Below are 17,039 nucleotides of genomic sequence, written 5' to 3'. Positions count from 1 at the left end.
TTCAGGGGAAATTGTTTCTATTTCAGGTTAAATAAACAAATAAAATCAAAAGCATACTTCCCTCTCAAGGGCACATAAACCTCTCTCTAAACAAGAATCAGTGCATAGAAGAGGGTAAAGTCTTAAGTGGGGACATTTGCCAGTAAGCAAATGATGCCAGTCCTTATGAATATCAAGACCCTGAACGACAGCAAGCAATGAAAGCAGAAATTCAGAAATTACCCTGTGTAAGCAGCAAGACAAATCTGTTCTGATGTTTAATGTTCTTCGAATTGCTGGAACCATGTACTACTCTAAACTGTCAGTTCCAAACAAGAACATGCTGATCACAGGGAATACAGGACTCAAATCATGGCTACAAGCCTCTAGCTGAGGAGCCTTTCAAATGCTTGAAGGACCCAAAGTGCTGGAAACTTATCGCTTTTATGAAACTATATTCATGCCTTATATGTGTTCTATGGGTAATACTAATACATTGAAGAAGCATTCAACAAACTCATTTGTTTACTACCACAGATTTCCAATGCAAGTTTTGTCTGTATTGTGGATTTTTCATACAAAGCAGCCCAGTGAGACAGTCCTGCCTTCAAAATACAGAACCAAATAATACATGACTTCAGATCTTCCCAGACTGGATTAATTATTGGTATGAATTTAGTCAACCCTTGAGGTGATCTGCACACTTCTTGTTTGAGGAAGTAAAACATAATAACCTCTTTAGTTGTGGCAAGTCACTATGAGGTCACAACTTCCCTGTATAGCTAAACATGCATTTTTCTAGTTGATATTCAGAAGTATTATTTATGATAAAAAAAAGACAGATCCTGCTAGAAGTTTGGGTGAAACCCTTCCTGAAGGTCCCTCTGTCATCTTCTGTCATCAAACATCACCCTTTCAGAGTATACAGGTGTTTACTCATCCTGGCAGTCAAAGAACACGTAACCAACTTCAGAATAAAACACCAAGCATTTACAAGCCTCTTGCCAGCACCATAACCTATTTCCAGGAGGTATTCAGAGCTAATTAACTGCTTCAGGAGTCATGCAGCCTTGTTCACACCACAGAAATAAATAAGCAAAATAGTCTTTTCAGTGGATTTGAGGCACCCTTAAAACTGCAAAATTGGGAAAGGCATTTGTTAAGTCCGAAGGCCTACAAACCACTTCTAAGACCTCACTGAAAGATGTGCTGCTTGGTGTCCATCTTCAACAGAGAGCATGTGAAAAATGCAGCCTAGTATTTATTACATAAGGCAGTGGGCTAGATCACACAATTTGTGTCATGGCTAGAGAAACAACAGCCCCCCAGCTTTCGGTTTGCTACATTTCTATTACAGTAATCTGTAACACGTTATGACATAGAGAAACATGATCTAGAAACTGCAGCAACAACAGCAGAACACCAATGACATCCTTACTAAACAACTCTCAAACCAGAGCTGCAATGAAGACTGATACTCAGTCACTTCCCTCCCTCATTTGGGCTAACTCTAAAGAATCCTCTGAAAAGCAGTGCTGTTTCAGTGAGACATGGAAGAGTTGTTTTTACAGCAGGCACAGAAAAAAGAATACAAGAAATTTATCGTGAATACTTTTAAAAAAAAAGTTATTTAAAATGAGCTAAGAATGTTTATGTAACAGATAACTCTATCAAAACTTTAGAAATAAATGCAAGCAAATAGACTATTGCTGGAATTAAAAACTTTATTAAATAAATCTGGACTACAACTGAGCAAATAACTTCAAACCCTTGAAATGCTTAATTCCTTCATCATCTAGTTTGTACCTAGCAAGACAGTATTTTTGTCAGAATTGCACAAAGGGAATTTTCTTAAAAGTAATTCTATTACAGTACTATTTTATCTAGAAATAGGAATTAGTTCTCAGTTGATTAGAAGGCATTTGAGTAGTATCAAAATTTTTTGTAATTCATTACTTCATAAAATAATTTGCTGTACTGTAAATATATTCCAGCAAAATATTACTTTATGTTTCAATTTCTATTAGACTCCCAGAATATGACAGATGTGACAGTAAGACTACTGTACAAACATACCACTGTTTCAAATCATATGGTTTGTATTTTTAATGAACACGCATATGTCTTTTTATAAAAAATATTTTGTTCTCCTAAGTTCAGGTACAGTAAACTAATATCTCAGGAAATAGGAATTTTCAGTAAATATTTCAACATTCATAGGGTATAACCCGAGTAAATACTTTGATTCCGTCAGAACCCTTGCTACAGCAGCTCCTTTGCACTTCTGAGTATCAATAACAAAATTGACTATGAGTGAAAATTTTAACAGGGAAAAAAAATGAAAGCATGTTCTGATACTTAGTAGCCATTAATAATAACAACATAACGAATCTGACTTTATAAATATAGAATATGAAAGCTCAAGAAAATGAAATTCACAAAACTTTCAAGTCTCATCTCCAAACCTTCTGTTGTGAAAGGATTAAAAGAAAAGCAGATGGCAGCATTAATGGTAACTAACCACATCATTCAATGACAGCATTCTAAACAATAATTTAGTACCAAAAAATGTTTTGACTTAAAGCATATGGGAAGTTATGCACTGCTTCTCTGCAAACACACTCCCATCATTTAAGTGCTGTAGCGCTAAGGTTTCAAGTTCTGCTCTAATACGTATCCCTGGGATAGAAGAGCAGGAGTAAGTTTAGCTAGGTACAAAAAAGAATATACTAAGTGGAGATTATATATTAACACACATATAAATTAACCTGGTTAAAATGGCATACAACTAAACCACTAAGCTAAAAATCTCAAGAAAATACATGGGTCCACTCACCAGCAAAACTCTCTGAAGATCTACAGTGAACGTAGCCTGTAGGCACATTACCGGCTTCCTGAAAATTAGGGTTCTTCGCCATTCTGAACAACAGACAGATTGAAGAGCAAGCTCATAGAAACGCTATTCAGCAACATGCAGCTGCACAGCAACAACTGTACCATTTCCTGAAACAATGCATGAAATACATACCATCAGAAACTGGGAGCACTGAGCATTATGACAAAAAAAAGCGAGATGTGTACTTCTCAAATCAAACTTTTGTGGAAATAAATTCTTTAAAAACACCTCAATTTTATGGGAAAACTTCTAATAACATTAGAATATAGCAACAGAATTTCTTTTTTGAGTCATCATCACTGAATTTTGACCATTCACATTTTTAATCGTCACAGAAGATGGTAACATATTGCCATTCATTTGTTCATGATAAGTCACAAAAACTTCATCCTGACTTTCCTACCACAGCATCAATGTCCCTGAAGACACCGTTTTCACATATAGGTGTCCTAATTAAACCAGATCTATACCAACTGAATCACACATGCTTTATTCCCTATGCAGCCAAATCTCTTCAAGTGTTCTTGCCTAGCTGAAGGTTTTGGGGGTTCTGTTTGGCTTTAGTGGTTGGTTCTTTTACAACATTTAAGGCAGTTGCAGATCTTTCTCTTGTGCAAGCCTTTAATTTTATAAACAGGAAAACAAAACAAAATGGCAGGGTGAGGAAATACAGAAATATAGAGGCTTTATTTGTTTAAATACATAACCAACATAATGAGTCTCTCTTGACAAGTATAAATTATTGTTATCCTTCCCATCATACCTGCCAGCAGGAAAAATAAACTGGATTTAATTTGTTAAACAGATGATACCTTGATCTACAAATTCTCTCCTGAGAGCCACTCTAATCTTTTTTAGAATATATGCTTAAGAGAACAAGGGAGGAGAAGGTAGAAAAAAATATTTTTCAGTAGTCTCATTAACTGAAAACTAACCACACCTTAGTCCTGCATATCAAAACCAGGCATTTGACAAAGAAACCCTCCCGATTTTGAGGAACAAAATGTAATATGTAAATATTTGTCCCTACCAGTAATGTATGTTATCAATTTGGCCTCTATTATCAAAATATATTTAAAAGCCATTCATAAAAATTCCTGAGTTTTTTTGCTTAAATATGAGTAAACATTCAAAAAGAATAGTATATTTCAAGTATCTGATTTACAGATTTGTAACAGAAGACATGCCAAACACAGCTATGTCTGTGTGCTGCACTTTAAAAGCAAGAGCAAACAGCATTGCTAGGCAAGTGAGACCACAAGCAGATTGCTAACAAGTTAGCATCAACTTATTTTTTTTTAAAGTCTGATAATACGTCTTGTAAATCTAAAATAATTTCAGTGAATCACAGCGGTGCATAACTGGTTAACTACTCTGACACCAGAAGGACCAGGGAAAACGGTGTACCATAAGAGCATCAAAATACTGAACTAATAGTTAAAGCAAAAGAAAATTCAAATAAGGCAGCTGCAACAGGGCCTTGAGAAGCCAGACAGGGGTCAAACCAGCCAGGGGGACAGGAGCAGGGGGCGGCGGGCGCGGCAGGCGCGGAGCAGAGGGCGGCCGGACCGGCGATGCGCCCAAGTCGCGCCCGGAAGAGCCCGGGTCACAGCCGCCCCCCAGCTCCGGGGCGCCAGCGAAGGTACCCCAGGCCCCGCCCGGCCGCCCCCTCCCTCGCCCCGCGGGAAGGCGTTCCAGGTGAAATATCGCCTGGCCGCCGAACGCGTCGGCGCCTCCCCGGGCGGCGGCGCTTCCTCGGCCGCGCTCCGGTGGCCCTGCCCGCCGCCCGGCGGGAGCCGCCAGCGGCAGCACCTCTGCCCGCGCGAGGGGCCGGAGCGCAAACAGCCGGCGGCCTCGGAATCCCGCTCGGCCCGGGGGTGACGCGGCCGCCGCGCCCGCCCGCGCCCCTCCCCGCGGGACTCACCGGCCCGCCGCGCCGAGGCCTCACCCCCCGCCCGCCGCCGCTCGCTGCGTCACCCGGCGCGCGCTGACGTCACCGCGTGAACGCAGCGCCGGCGCGGGTTCGCCCGGCGGAGCAGGAGCGCAGCGCTGGAGCCGCCCGCCCGTGCCCTGGGGCCGGCCGCGGGCGGGGGCGGCGCCGGCAGGCCTGTGCGCTCGTCCGGGCAGCGGGCCTGCGGTGCCCAACCCTTGTGAAATAGCGACTGGTGCTCAGCCTTCCCTGTCGGCTTCATCTGCTGTTCCGTGACTACATTCAAAATACACAGAATCACTGAATATGCCGAGTTGGAAGGGACCTACGAGGATCATCGAGTCCAACTCCTGGCCCCGCGCAGGACACCCCAGGAATGACACCATGTGCCTGACAGCGTTCCGTAAATGCTTCTTGAGCTCTCTCAGGCTTGGTGCTGTGACCACTTCCCTGGGGAGCCTGTTCTGGTGCCCAACCACCTTCTGGGAGAAAAACCTTTTCTTAATATACAGCCTAAACCTCCCTTGACACAGCTTCATGACATTCATTCACTTCAGTCCTACCACTGGTCATCAGAGAGATGGTGCCAGGTGTAGCTCCATCCATCTGAGGAGCGGTCCTGGGAGCAAACCAAGCGGACTGTAGGCCAGTCCCCTGCTCAAAGTTAAGGCTAGATCAGGGTGACTTATGCTTTATGTGACCAAGTCTTGAAAGAATCCCAGGGACGGACATGTTTCTTTCATAACCATGTGCTTACCTGCCTCTTTTCATTCAGTATGAGTTCTGCTTTCCTGAGTCATGAGAACCTCTCCCACAGAATGTGGGCTCGTCTCTGCATAACAATGAGATTCACTTCTACTGTACTGCACAAAGCTAAATTTAGGCCCTCCAAGAGGAAAAGCATTACATGCTATTTAATTCCATGTTTTATTTAGCAGAAAAGAAGTCTTACTTGGAAGAAGTAAAAACGACAGTCTGTGAAGAGTGAGAACATCAAATAATTTCAAAAGTTTTCTACATCTAAAATATTTTAATATTGTTGCATGTTAAAAGAATCATCAAGTGTTTATCTTTAATAGTTTATTCTTGGATTTTATAACTGAGAATACTGGTTTTAATTAGCTTTCAGTATGGCAAGCAGCAGTAACTTTTTTTTAGAAAAAAACAAACCCATACCTTGCCCCCTTCATGATGTTGCTGTAATGAGTTTTTAGATGCCAGTGTTTTTTTATTAGTTTCCTCTTTGTTACTTCATTATCTATTATGTCTGCACTTTGTCAAGCATATAAAAAAAAACAAAGGTCATTCTAAGACTAACAAACATGCTTAGAGTAACTTTTATGTGATTACTAAGCAGAGAAGCTTTGGCATAGCCTGCTCCCACTCAAGTAGTTATCCACTGCACTACATCTGCACACCCTTTGAATTACTCATCTGATTTATGAACTATCCTGATTTTAATTACTGGATTCCATACAATTGGGTCAATAGCTTTTCCAGTCACACCTGTATTTTGAAGTGTAGTGAAACAAGACTGAATGAGACACTGCATGTTGCTAAAATATAGACCACCAAGTGACATGCTTGTAAAACTTTTGAGATTTTCTTAACAAATGCCTTGGTCAGAGCTACCTGTATTGACTAAAATAAAACTTAGTCTAAGTGGACTCATCAAACTATTAGTCTAAAATAGTTTTTCTATTCACACAACCTAATGAGACACTCTGAAAGGCGAGAAACTGCAATTAGCACCTGTTTAAGTTCTTTTATTTAATTTTAAGTTCTTACTTCAGAACACCAGCAGCGGATGTGTATGAAAAACACAGTTTAGCCATCAAAACCTATATAAGCTGCAATCAACCAAGTGCTTTGTCTCATTGCCACAGCTCTGATGCTTCTCGGCACTATACTCATCCTACTAACTTCAGAAGATACCATACTACAGTTACACTACAATAGGCTTCAGAATAAAGAGCTCTCTGAATTGCTGCTGTATTTCGAAATATTGTTTACCTTTTTTTAAAGTAGGGTGAGGTTTCATGATTTAGTTGAGCTCATCCAACTTTCTGCTAGAACGATCAGCTTTACTCATTTGGGAAACCAAGGAGCATTGAACTGGCTCCTCATTCCTGCATAATAAACTTGGCATAAAACTGAGCATTCAAGAAAACCTTTTGTCACTTTCTTAAGCTGAATTAGCCTGCTTGGGGCTGGGAGTACAATGACAAAAACCCTGTATTTGGGAGGAAGAAGACTAAGATCATTGGTGATCCTACAGCTATTACAACAGCTCACTTGGGAGATCTCACTCACTCCAAACATTATTGTTCCTATCAAAGTGATTTAACTTGCAGGAGAATAATCAACTGCACAAGAAGCAAAAGAGGGAACAGGCTAAGTATTACTTCTGTAACTATAAGAGGGCAGAAATAGAGAATGCAACTATGAACCAACAGTGTTTATTGGCATAGAAAAAGGCAACTTAGTAAATATTCAAAAAGGGAAAAGAATCTACCATATATGAATGGCACTGATAAAGCACCACCTGAAGCACAGTATTTGTAGATACTGTAGAGGCCAGACAGAAAATACCATACAAAGGACAACTTAAAGTATCAGGGTTAGTTCATAAAATAGGAAACTGAAAAAAATATCTGTTGAGTTGCTTATATAATTGCTTGCACATCCATAGGTGGTATAAAGCAGAGCAATAGTTTTAACATCCCTTTTTCCAACACCTCAGATTCAGAAGAAGCATATCTATTTTACTCATTTCCAAGGGTAAAAAAATTATCTTGGACTAGATTTCGTAATTGATTTTTCATGTAGAGTTCTGTAAAACTCCTGAGTCTATATATGCTACTTGTTAAGATGAGGTAGATGAAATTAAAGATGTTTCAGAGAAGGAGACAGGACAGCAACACTTAGCATTTAAGTCATTAACATCTAAGTTAATATAGAAATCAAATGCAATACTTTCTATATTTGTTATAACTTATAAGCTATGGAGTTATTGAAAATTATTATCAACTCTCTACATTAGGTTACTGAAACATCCTGCTAAACAAGTCACACATTTATCTTCTTCACTGTTACTCCCAATTCATGTTCTTTTATCACCAGGTTTCTTCTCAAAAAAGAATCCCTAAACCAAACCGCCTTTCAGTCATCCAGAATTCAACAATCAGCAAAGCAACTGGTCACAGCGCTTGAAAATTATTTTGTAGTTTCCCCCACTGCTTTACTGAGAGGTGAATTGCAATGCCATTACACTGTCAATAGTCACATAACTGAAGGAGTTAAGTGCTATTCAAACCAAAATAAGACAAGGCAGAGGCTTTTTTTTTCCTTGTTGGAAGAACAACAGGATTTCAAGAACTCTCCTTATTTTTACACTGTTTATAAGATGTGGAACAGCATAAAAATCAACAATTTGTATAATACATGTAAATGTTACATGTTTTCCTGCTGTTTACAGGTATGTACCATCACTCATTTTGAGAGGTTAGATCACACAGTCTAGTACTAGGAAACTTTTGTTTCAGATACTATTTTTATTAATTTCCCAATGCAGAATGTACAGAGCATTGAAGTTAAATACAGCCCCAGCCTTGCATTGAAGCAAAAATTATGAGCAAGTTCTTCATAGTGTTGAAAGAGACAAGAAGGGTCACTGTGAGTTAGCAGCTATGAGACCTCTTATCTTGGCTGTAAATCAGCAGTCAGGAGCTGCAAGACTGAATTCTTTCTGTTGGACTGATTGATTGCCTCCACAAAGTTTCTTGTTTCAAGACTGTTTAAGGCTGCTCCTTAAAGAGGTTTGCCTAGTATAATATAAGTAAGATTAGAACTTCGATAAACATGCTACTACTTAAGTCAAAGTTTGTCTGACATTTTATTTTCTAGTATACATGATAGGGTATGAAGTCTTCAGGATCTTTTTACTTCAAAAATATTCTTTTTTTCTTCCTTGTTGAAGCTCATCAGTAGTAACAGAGGACTTTTTGTTGTTAGTTTAAATCTAAGCAGTGTGGGATGCAGTGAGTTTCCAGTCAACATATCTTTTGACAGTGTTTAGTGAAATATTAACATAATCAGTGTTCAAGAGGAGAATCTGTGTAAGTGCTCTTCCAGAAAATGGTTCAGTATTCCTACATGAAAACAAATTGTGGTGGCATCACAGGACAAGAAAAAAAAGGAATCCAAGTACAGTCAAGTCCCAGGGGATAGTTTTAGAAGAGACTCTGAACATGACTGAATCCTATTAAACAAGAATTTTGCCAACACTGTTACAGATTTTCGCCAGGGGACTGCAAGTGAGCATCTCTTATATACTATACTTCATTAGAATTAAGTCAGAGTCACCATGTGGTTAGGATTCAAAATTTCAATCCAGTAGCCATCAGGATCCTGAACAAATGCAAGTCCTTTCATTTTACCTATTAGAGAGATAAAAAAAAAAAAGATCAAGTTCAGACTACATGACTGGTTCTTAATGTCAAATTTTACTACTTTGAAAAATATTTTTCTTTTTTTCGTTTTGCATGAGAATTAGTTCAAATTTAGACAGATAATTCGAAAAATATCAAGATTAGTTTTTAATCAGCATTAGATCTTTGTATGCTGAACTGTCAATCATGCTCTCAAAGCTGTAGGTTAAAGTCACTTCGGAATGCCATCTTTTGTTGACTGAAGTTTTTTGCATATGCCCCTGTAAGTGTTCACCTGCTTCATAAAACAGAGAAATGCAGGACAGAATAGTACATGTTTGATCAGTAATGCAAGAAAAAAACCCACACTGGATCTCCCAGCCTGCTCCACAAACAATGTGAAGTACAAAACTTTATAGTCTAAGCTTCCTGTCCTACATACCTTCATTTCGTATCACTTCACAGCTCCAAGTTAGCAGCCCTCACTTCAAGTCTCTCAAGGTTTAACAGGTGCTGAACAAAGTTCAAACTCTAAAATCCTAGAAATACCAAGTTCAATTCTTAAATCAATAAATCTGTGTTCAAGTTAAGTTTTCAGCTATACTTCCTGTATTTGTTTCAGCTGAGAACACAGTGAATAAGATGAAAATCCCTTAAGTCTCTTTTCAATTACTAGTATTAAATGTCTGTTTTGGAACGCAGCAGTCCTAAAATTCTCACGAGATTTTCATTAAAGGGAATCCAGTTGAAAAATGCAAGATCTCACCACTCACTTCTGCATTTTAGGCTATTTTGACATTTTACTGAAGGTCAGGCTGCATACAGAAGGCACACAGCAGAGCTACTGTTATAGAGATGGATCTATTGCCAGTTTTGCCCATGCTATTAGGAGGTGCAGGTGTAACTGGTTCTAGAACCTTCCAAGCAGTGGCAACTACTAGAAACATGTTACCCAGCTGTCCAGGAAGATCTACTGGACAGAATATACTAAAAACAAAGAAAAAAACTACTTGCATTTCTGATAAAAGACTTACCATCATCTGGTTTCTTCACAAATTTCACTCCTAGTTCTTCGAACCTCTTACAAGCTTTATAGACATCAGGAACAGCAATTCCAATGTGTCCTGTGCAATAAGGGAAAAAGAGTGAGGTAGGCTGTAAATATTGCTGCGTGTTCCAGGAAAAAGTTTGCTCAGTATTTCATCCTCTGCAAAACTTTCACATGCTGTAGTTCACATAAAATATGATTTTGTAGAAGAAAAACACAGCTTCCAAAAAGAAGAGCATTTTGGGTATTAACATTATTCTCCTTTAGAGAGTTGTCCTTTGATAATAACTTTTAAAATAAGAACTTTAGAGTTGAAATATCTCTAGTTGTTTAGAGAAGAATATTATCTGGAGTAGGAAAAAATGAGATTTTTCAATCAAACTGCTTTATCTGTATTTCCTTTCTTAAAGCACAGCTACATAACAGGATTTTGTTGCATTTGCTCAGTTCAACAGTACAAGGAGTTTATCATTAATGCTGTATTTGCAGAGACTGACACTAGTGCTATGCAAGGCCTGAGCTTACAAACCAATTCAGAAGCTTTAAATGTCAAATGGATAGATTGAGTGTGAAACTTATTTTACAAGCAGTGACCTTTCAAGCACTCAAGAGTATCAAATTAAGCCACACAAATAATATCCTCAGTGCTACAGACAAACAGAATTGTCCTTCTATCTTAAAATGTGTAACCGGTGGATTATAAATCAGAAATCCAAGTGTAAATCAGTTTAAACACCATGATAATCTAATACACAAGAACTGCTGTTCTTCATTCAGTAGTTAAAATTAGCATGTGTTCGCCTGTCAAATGATTAGATTCTTCCTAAAGAATGTAACTCTGGCTCATTACTCTGAAACACATTTGTTTACTTATTTTCACCATCTTCCACAGCATATATGCTGAAAGAAGAGAGATAAAGGATGAGATGCAAGTTCCCCTCTTTCCTACGGCTAGTTTGATTTTTCAAAGTAACCTATTAGACAAGTCTTTTTTATCCAAGTTTAAAATATTTTCTCTACCAATTCACATTTAAAAAAACCCTACAGCATATACTTACCCAATAATCTTTGAACAAAATTGATTTAGATGTTTTCTCAAAAATATTTGAAACTGCATTTTCACCCAACATCCGAGAGAAAAAATGCAACCACAATAAACCAAAGTTTAAAAACTATAAATACAAAATTAAAGACCTACCAAATCCTCGGGGATCTGAATTGCCATTGTGATAAGACTGCTTTTCATCACTTTCAGTGCCCCAGTTGCTGTAAGAAGTAATTATTACATATTGAAGAAAAGCATCAAAATTAACAAATCATAAATGTCCAGTTTCCCCAGGAGGGTAAGTTCTTTCTCCTAAGAAACCAGAGAATTTCATCTGTTGGCTGCATTCATTAATCCAGATTTTCCCTAGTCATGAGTTCTCGGGATAAGCTTGGGGCGAATCCAGTTCATGTTCACAGCCCTTCACTAGTATTCAGGGTCCACATTTGAATGAGCTAGAAATATTCCTGTCTCATTCAGATTAGAAAAAAGGTTTTGCTGCATGAGACAGTTTATCTACCCATCACTAGGGAACAAAAAGTGAGGGTAGCAGGTCCTGGAGCTAAGTAAGACAGTGGGAGATTTGGGAGATTCTATCTGCACAATTACAATAATTAGTAGCATTAACCAAATTGTCCTGTTTACAGGAAGTGTATGTTTTGACTTAATACCTCTTTTGATTAGATTCCAAAAGCAATAGTTATCTATTACTAGGATGTTTCGGGGATCCAAAAAAAAGGTCTAATCACACTGGGTTTTCCTAAATTCCTCACCTAAGTGTCAGGCATACTCATATACTGAAAATATAGCAAGGATTGTTTCATATTTATGTACCACTGTTCACCTAGCAGTTTGAAAGAGCACTGAAATGAGGCAGATTAAGCTTTCCAAGTATCTAATCTCAGCCATATTTTAAGGCTCTATGACAGTGAAGATGTATCCACAGTAATGATTAATTTTTTTATTCAATCCAATAGGATTTACACTTATCCAATTCTGTTTAATCACGGTTAGCTAAATGTCATCTCTCATTATATAAATACTTACTGTGTCAGTTCAAGTGTAGCTTTTCTAGAAAAGGTCCAAGGTGTTCTCTCCGTTTTATCTTTTGGGATATCGTTTTTATCTTCATAGCCCAGGAAATACAGTGAGAACTTCATAGTAGGAAAGTCAAATTTTTGAAGCAGTCTAAATGGTGACAATTATTTTGAAACAGTAACTTAAAAGGGTGATCAGGTAGCTTCTGCTATGGAAGAATTATTTCTGTGACTTTTTGTCTTTCTGTAATTCACACCTTAAAATAGCTACATTTTAAACTATCAAATAAAACCATGCAGAACCCATTACAAACCTACAAAAATTAGAAGAAATAGATTCTTAAAGGCAGAGTACCAGTAAGTAAATAGCAAAGTCAGTACATAGGCTTGGGCCTTGAGGTTGTCACTCTGTTACTTGTCTGTATTTCCACAGGAAGATCTTTAACAACTTATTCTTTGGTGAAATTTTAAACTTACGCATTTTGAAGAGGTCACTGGCATCAGATGAAGTTTTAAGAACACAGCAAACATACCTTTAGATGAAATATTTTTACGATTTCAATAGCTAGCTATAATAATAAAATTGATTTCCAATGTGACAATTTAATCAACTAAAAAATACTTGAGGCATACATTTTTATGTAGAACATTTAACTGGAACAAGTAGGCACACAAAATGAATCTAATTTCTTTTTCAGCTTGCAAAGTACTTAATTTTTTTTTGACACATTTTCACTACAGTGGAAGTACTTTATTTTACTTTAATCTGGACTCTTTTCAATATATTTAAAAACAGTGGAATTTTGTTTTGAAATAAGTCACATCAAATGGCAAGAAAGTGCAAAGAGGCTCAGCATGAACTCATTAGACTACTGCAGGGCATCTGCCTCCCAAAAGCCTTCTTCAAAAGACTGAGTTTGGACCTTCTCTCCACCCTCTGTTGCCTTGTTCTTTTATAACTGGAGGTGGTCATCAGCCACCTCTGAGAACTAGTAGAAAACTTAATTTGAAGATTTATAGCAATGACCCCTGATTATAAGCACTGTCATAACAATTGCCAGTTAGCTGCAGCCTCAGTGAGGAGGAAGTAAGCAAGTTGTACACTGATAATTAATGACCTATTTAGGAAAAAAAGAAACTTCTAGTCAAGGCCCATATTAGCTCATTTGCAGCTTAGGCATTAACTATGCTATTGGAGTCCTCAGAGACTCTGCCAGACTGTCTAACTGAGCATCAGCTGATGGGCCAGCATCGTTTATGTAGTTGGACCAATTAGTATAATTACATCAAAATAAAAAAAAAAAACAGGAGGAAAACACAGGCTTATTGTGGCATATAACTTCTACTCACGTCATTCCAAGAACCCTTGTATAAAAATCCAATGACTTCTTAGGATCTTTTACTCTTAACATTGTCTGCTGGAACATAAAATCCTGTGGGGAAGAAAGGTTTATTATTTACACACCAACCAAAATTGAATTATGGGTATTAACAAAGTTAGTAATGAATCTAAAACCAGTAGGTTCAGAAGTAACAGAGGACTACATTAAAGGTAAATAAAACCTTTTGTCCTGATCCTACACATACAGATTTTTGTTAAACCAATGTGCCTTTGTAACATAATGTTTAAAACAAATAAACCAAACCATGACTGATATCACTCAATATATATTATCAGTGATATCAAAACCCAGTATTCTTCTTACATTTATTATTCTTTTATGGGGCTGTAGAACACATGAACAACTTCACATGCAAGCAGACCAGATATGTGAATATTCGATATTGGGCCTCACTGGAGACATAGAATTTAAATACAGATAAACTCCTGAACTCATAATTTTTATTATTTCATTGCACAGGTGTTGAATTTCTGCCAAGCTTGGTGATATCTCGGCAGCAAAACCAGGCTCCAACTCTGTAAGGATATTTTCTTGAAGCCACAAGGCAACTTTAAATACCAGGGGGCTTGTGAACGACTAAGTGGGTAAAAAGTGAACGGCAGGACAGTAGACAGAGGTAATGGGGGGAGGGGGGGAGAAAAGCAGATGTAGAACCACTAAAATGCAATTACGTTCTTCTAATAAAAAAATAATAATGTTTGGGGTGTTTTGGTGTTGCTTTTGTTCGGGGTCTCACAGCAGCCGGCCTGGCCCGCCCGCCCCCTTCGCCACCACCCTCACACCGCGCCCGGCCGGTCCCTCCGCTCAAGCCGTCAGGGCAGCTCCGCGCCGAGCGACCCCCGCCGGGACCCTTCCCGGCCCCATGCCGCCTCCCAGCCACCGCACGTCCGCCCTGCAAAGAGCGGCGCGGGGACCGGGGAAAGGGGCACCGGCGCCGCCGCAGAGCAGCCGCCGGAGCCCCCGGGGCTCCCGCGTCACCCCCACCCCACCCCACCTTCGTGCTGGCATCCGGCTTCCGAGCAGGCGCGTAGGCTGCCTCGTCCGTGAGCCCGCTCAGCTCTGCGGGGGCCGCCATGTCGGGAGAGGGAGAGACGGAGGAGGAGAAAGAGGAGGAGAAAGAGGAGGAGCAGGACGCGGCGGGAAGGCGGAGCTGCGGCCCGCCCCGCCTCGCTTGCTGCCGGACCCCTCCCTCGCAAGGGACCCCGTGGAACGCTGCGAGGCTGTATGGTCAGGTTCGGAACAGGGTTCTGCCTGTTCGTTCGGATATCGAGCCTCTCAAGATTTGAATCAAACTTCGTGTGCTTGGGTAATCTTTTTGTTTTACGAAAAAGCGAAGAGAATCCCGAGATGAGTGGGCTATCTGGACGATAGCCATCAGGAGTGAAGTCAGCAAAACTGAGCAATAACTGGGACAAAGGTAATTCCGGCAATCATGACCACCGACTCATTGACCACCGACTCAAAACGGACTCCAAACTCAGATGGAAGGAAGAACCGCACCTGCAGAATAATTAGCATGAGAAGAGAGAACTGCAACTAACAAATAGGGGATTAAATACTAATTAATAAAAAAGTTGTGTAATTTGTAACCAATTAATGCTGATGCCTTTGTTCATTGAAATGTATGAATAGTGTAAAATTTGGATGATCAGGGAGCCAGCCTTTCATGAGTTACAACCCAGCTCCCTACTTTGTGCAAACTAGAATAAAAAATAGAAATACCTTGCCTTGATGTGTGAATGGGTGCTGTGCACCTGGTAACAAGCCCATGCTCAGGACAACATAAGGAGCCTCCCTGAGGAAGGAGCCTCCCTGACTGTGGCGTTACTTAGCTGAAGCGTGGAATGAAAGCATGGATCCCTCATGCTGACCTGATGATACATTCCTCCAGCTTCCATCTTCTACCGGCAGGCCGAGGGTACCACACCACCACAGGCGCAGGCACTGTAACCCAGCTCCATTTGAATGGTGATGCTTTTGTAAATCCTGGTAGTATCAGGCTGGTTGGGAATCCTAGTCTTGCCCTGTTCACAAACATACATATGGTGTGCTCAATATAATATGTTACCTCATTAATGTTTATTAATGAAAATATTTAAAGAGGAGGTGCCAAGAGGATGAAGCCAGGCTTTCCTTGGTGGGGCTGAGCAATAGGACAAGAGGCAACAGGCAGAAATTGGTGCACAGAAAGTTCTACCTGAATATCAGGAAGAACTTCTTTACTGTTTGGGTGACCGAGCACTGAAACAGATTACCTAGAGAGGTTGTGGAGTGTCCCTCACTGGAGATATTCAAGAACCACCTGGATGCAATCCTGTGCAGTGTGCTCTAGGATGACCCTGCTTGAGAAGGGAGGTTGGACCAAACGACCAACTGTGGTTCCTTGCAACCTTACCAATTCTGATTCTGTGATTTGATATTGACAGAGGTTGGTTTCTGCTTTTGCCTCCAGGCACTGGGAGAAGATTCCAAGTAGCATTTGTCACCCTTCACAGTTATGCAGTGACCATTAGTATAATAATCATTTCAGGCCTAAGAAAGATGAATAGTATTTTTCTCAAAAACTCAGCATGAAAACCAGGATAGAATACTCTGTGGGGGGGAAAAAAAATTAAAAATTAAGTTTTGACAATAGAGAGGAAAGCACTTGCAGTGCAGCGTTCCCTCTGCCTTACTCAAGAAACTTCCATCGGTGCATTCAACCACACCAACCCCCCTGGCAGGGGGGAACCCACGGGACCCCCGTACACGAGACCTTTACGGTAGAATGACAGCTTCTGGGGGTCGAACTGCGGCCGGTCCTGCGCGGGGCCGCAGCGACGCGCGGGCACAGCGAGCGGGCTCGGGCAGCGCCTGCGGCTCCGGGGCGGCGCGGGGCCCGCGGGCGGCATGCGGCCGCCTCGCCCGCGCGCCCACGGCTCCCGGCCGGGCGAGACGCCGGCCCCGAGCCGGCCCCCCGCAGCTGTTACGAGTCCGCTGCGACTCCTCCCCACGATCTCATCTGCCCGGCGAACGCCCGGGCGCGGAGGAGTCCGCAGGCGGGAGGAGCCGCCCTGCGCGGCGGGGCGCTGGGCGTTGGACCGCCGCCGCTCCCACCGCTCCCACCGCTCCGGCCGCTGAAGGGAGCGCCGGCGGGCGCTGCGCTGCCCCGCAGCTGCTCCCGGCTCCCCGCCCTGCGAGGAGGCATCGCTCCGGCGAGGTCGGTGAAGCTCTTCGCCTGAATCTCTCTGCCAAAGCTGAAGTGCCGGTTAAGGCACTTCAACTTTTCAGA

General features: G+C 40.8%; 2 protein-coding genes across 5 annotated transcripts in view; both read right to left on the bottom strand.

Moving 5' to 3' along the window:
- The window catches only part of BTBD9 (BTB domain containing 9), a 109,614-nt gene extending 106,629 nt beyond the window's left edge, over nucleotides 1-2,985 (bottom strand). For both annotated transcript variants that reach the window (XM_029965031.1, XM_029965033.1), the window contains exon 1: nucleotides 2,816-2,985. In XM_029965031.1, the coding sequence (XP_029820891.1) occupies nucleotides 2,816-2,897 (82 nt within the window). In that variant the 5' untranslated portion in view covers nucleotides 2,898-2,985. The remainder of the gene's footprint in view (nucleotides 1-2,815) is intronic.
- A 5,354-nt stretch (nucleotides 2,986-8,339) lies between these two features.
- Nucleotides 8,340-15,700, bottom strand: GLO1 (glyoxalase I). 3 transcript variants are annotated; one of them, XM_018085213.2, is made up of 6 exons: nucleotides 14,763-14,877; nucleotides 13,716-13,798; nucleotides 12,376-12,516; nucleotides 11,482-11,549; nucleotides 10,270-10,359; nucleotides 8,340-9,244 (listed from the first exon to the last, which is right to left on the bottom strand). In XM_018085213.2, exons 1-6 carry the CDS (start codon nucleotides 14,841-14,843, stop codon nucleotides 9,156-9,158), a joined length of 552 nt encoding a protein of 183 aa, XP_017940702.2. In that variant the 5' UTR covers nucleotides 14,844-14,877; the 3' UTR covers nucleotides 8,340-9,155. The 3 variants fall into 3 exon arrangements, with proteins under 3 accessions (XP_017940702.2, XP_017940703.1, XP_017940704.2); XM_018085214.1 differs by lacking the exon at nucleotides 14,763-14,877 and adding an exon at nucleotides 15,640-15,700 and having other exon boundaries at nucleotides 8,877-9,244; XM_018085215.2 differs by lacking the exon at nucleotides 8,340-9,244 and adding an exon at nucleotides 9,677-9,774.
- Between the last annotated feature and the right edge of the window lie 1,339 nt (nucleotides 15,701-17,039).

The sequence above is a fragment of the Manacus vitellinus genome, unplaced genomic scaffold (genome assembly GCF_001715985.3).
Source record: "Manacus vitellinus isolate BGI_N305 unplaced genomic scaffold, ASM171598v3 scaffold_8_pilon, whole genome shotgun sequence".
In the NCBI taxonomy this organism is placed as follows: Eukaryota; Metazoa; Chordata; class Aves; order Passeriformes; family Pipridae; genus Manacus; species Manacus vitellinus.
This window is presented reverse-complemented; position numbering and strand designations above follow the sequence as displayed.

Bases quoted from the DNA above. Each gene is read 5' to 3' on its own strand.
- GLO1 (XM_018085213.2), bottom strand. From the start codon at position 14,843: ATGGCGGCCCCCGCAGAGCTGAGCGGGCTCACGGACGAGGCAGCCTAC. The intron at 13,799-14,762 runs GTGGGGTGGGGT...TCTTCCCCACAG, and splicing joins AGCCGGATGCCAGCACGAAG to GATTTTATGTTCCAGCAGAC. The intron at 12,517-13,715 runs GTGAGTAGAAGT...GTCACCATTTAG, and splicing joins ACAAGGGTTCTTGGAATGAC to ACTGCTTCAAAAATTTGACT.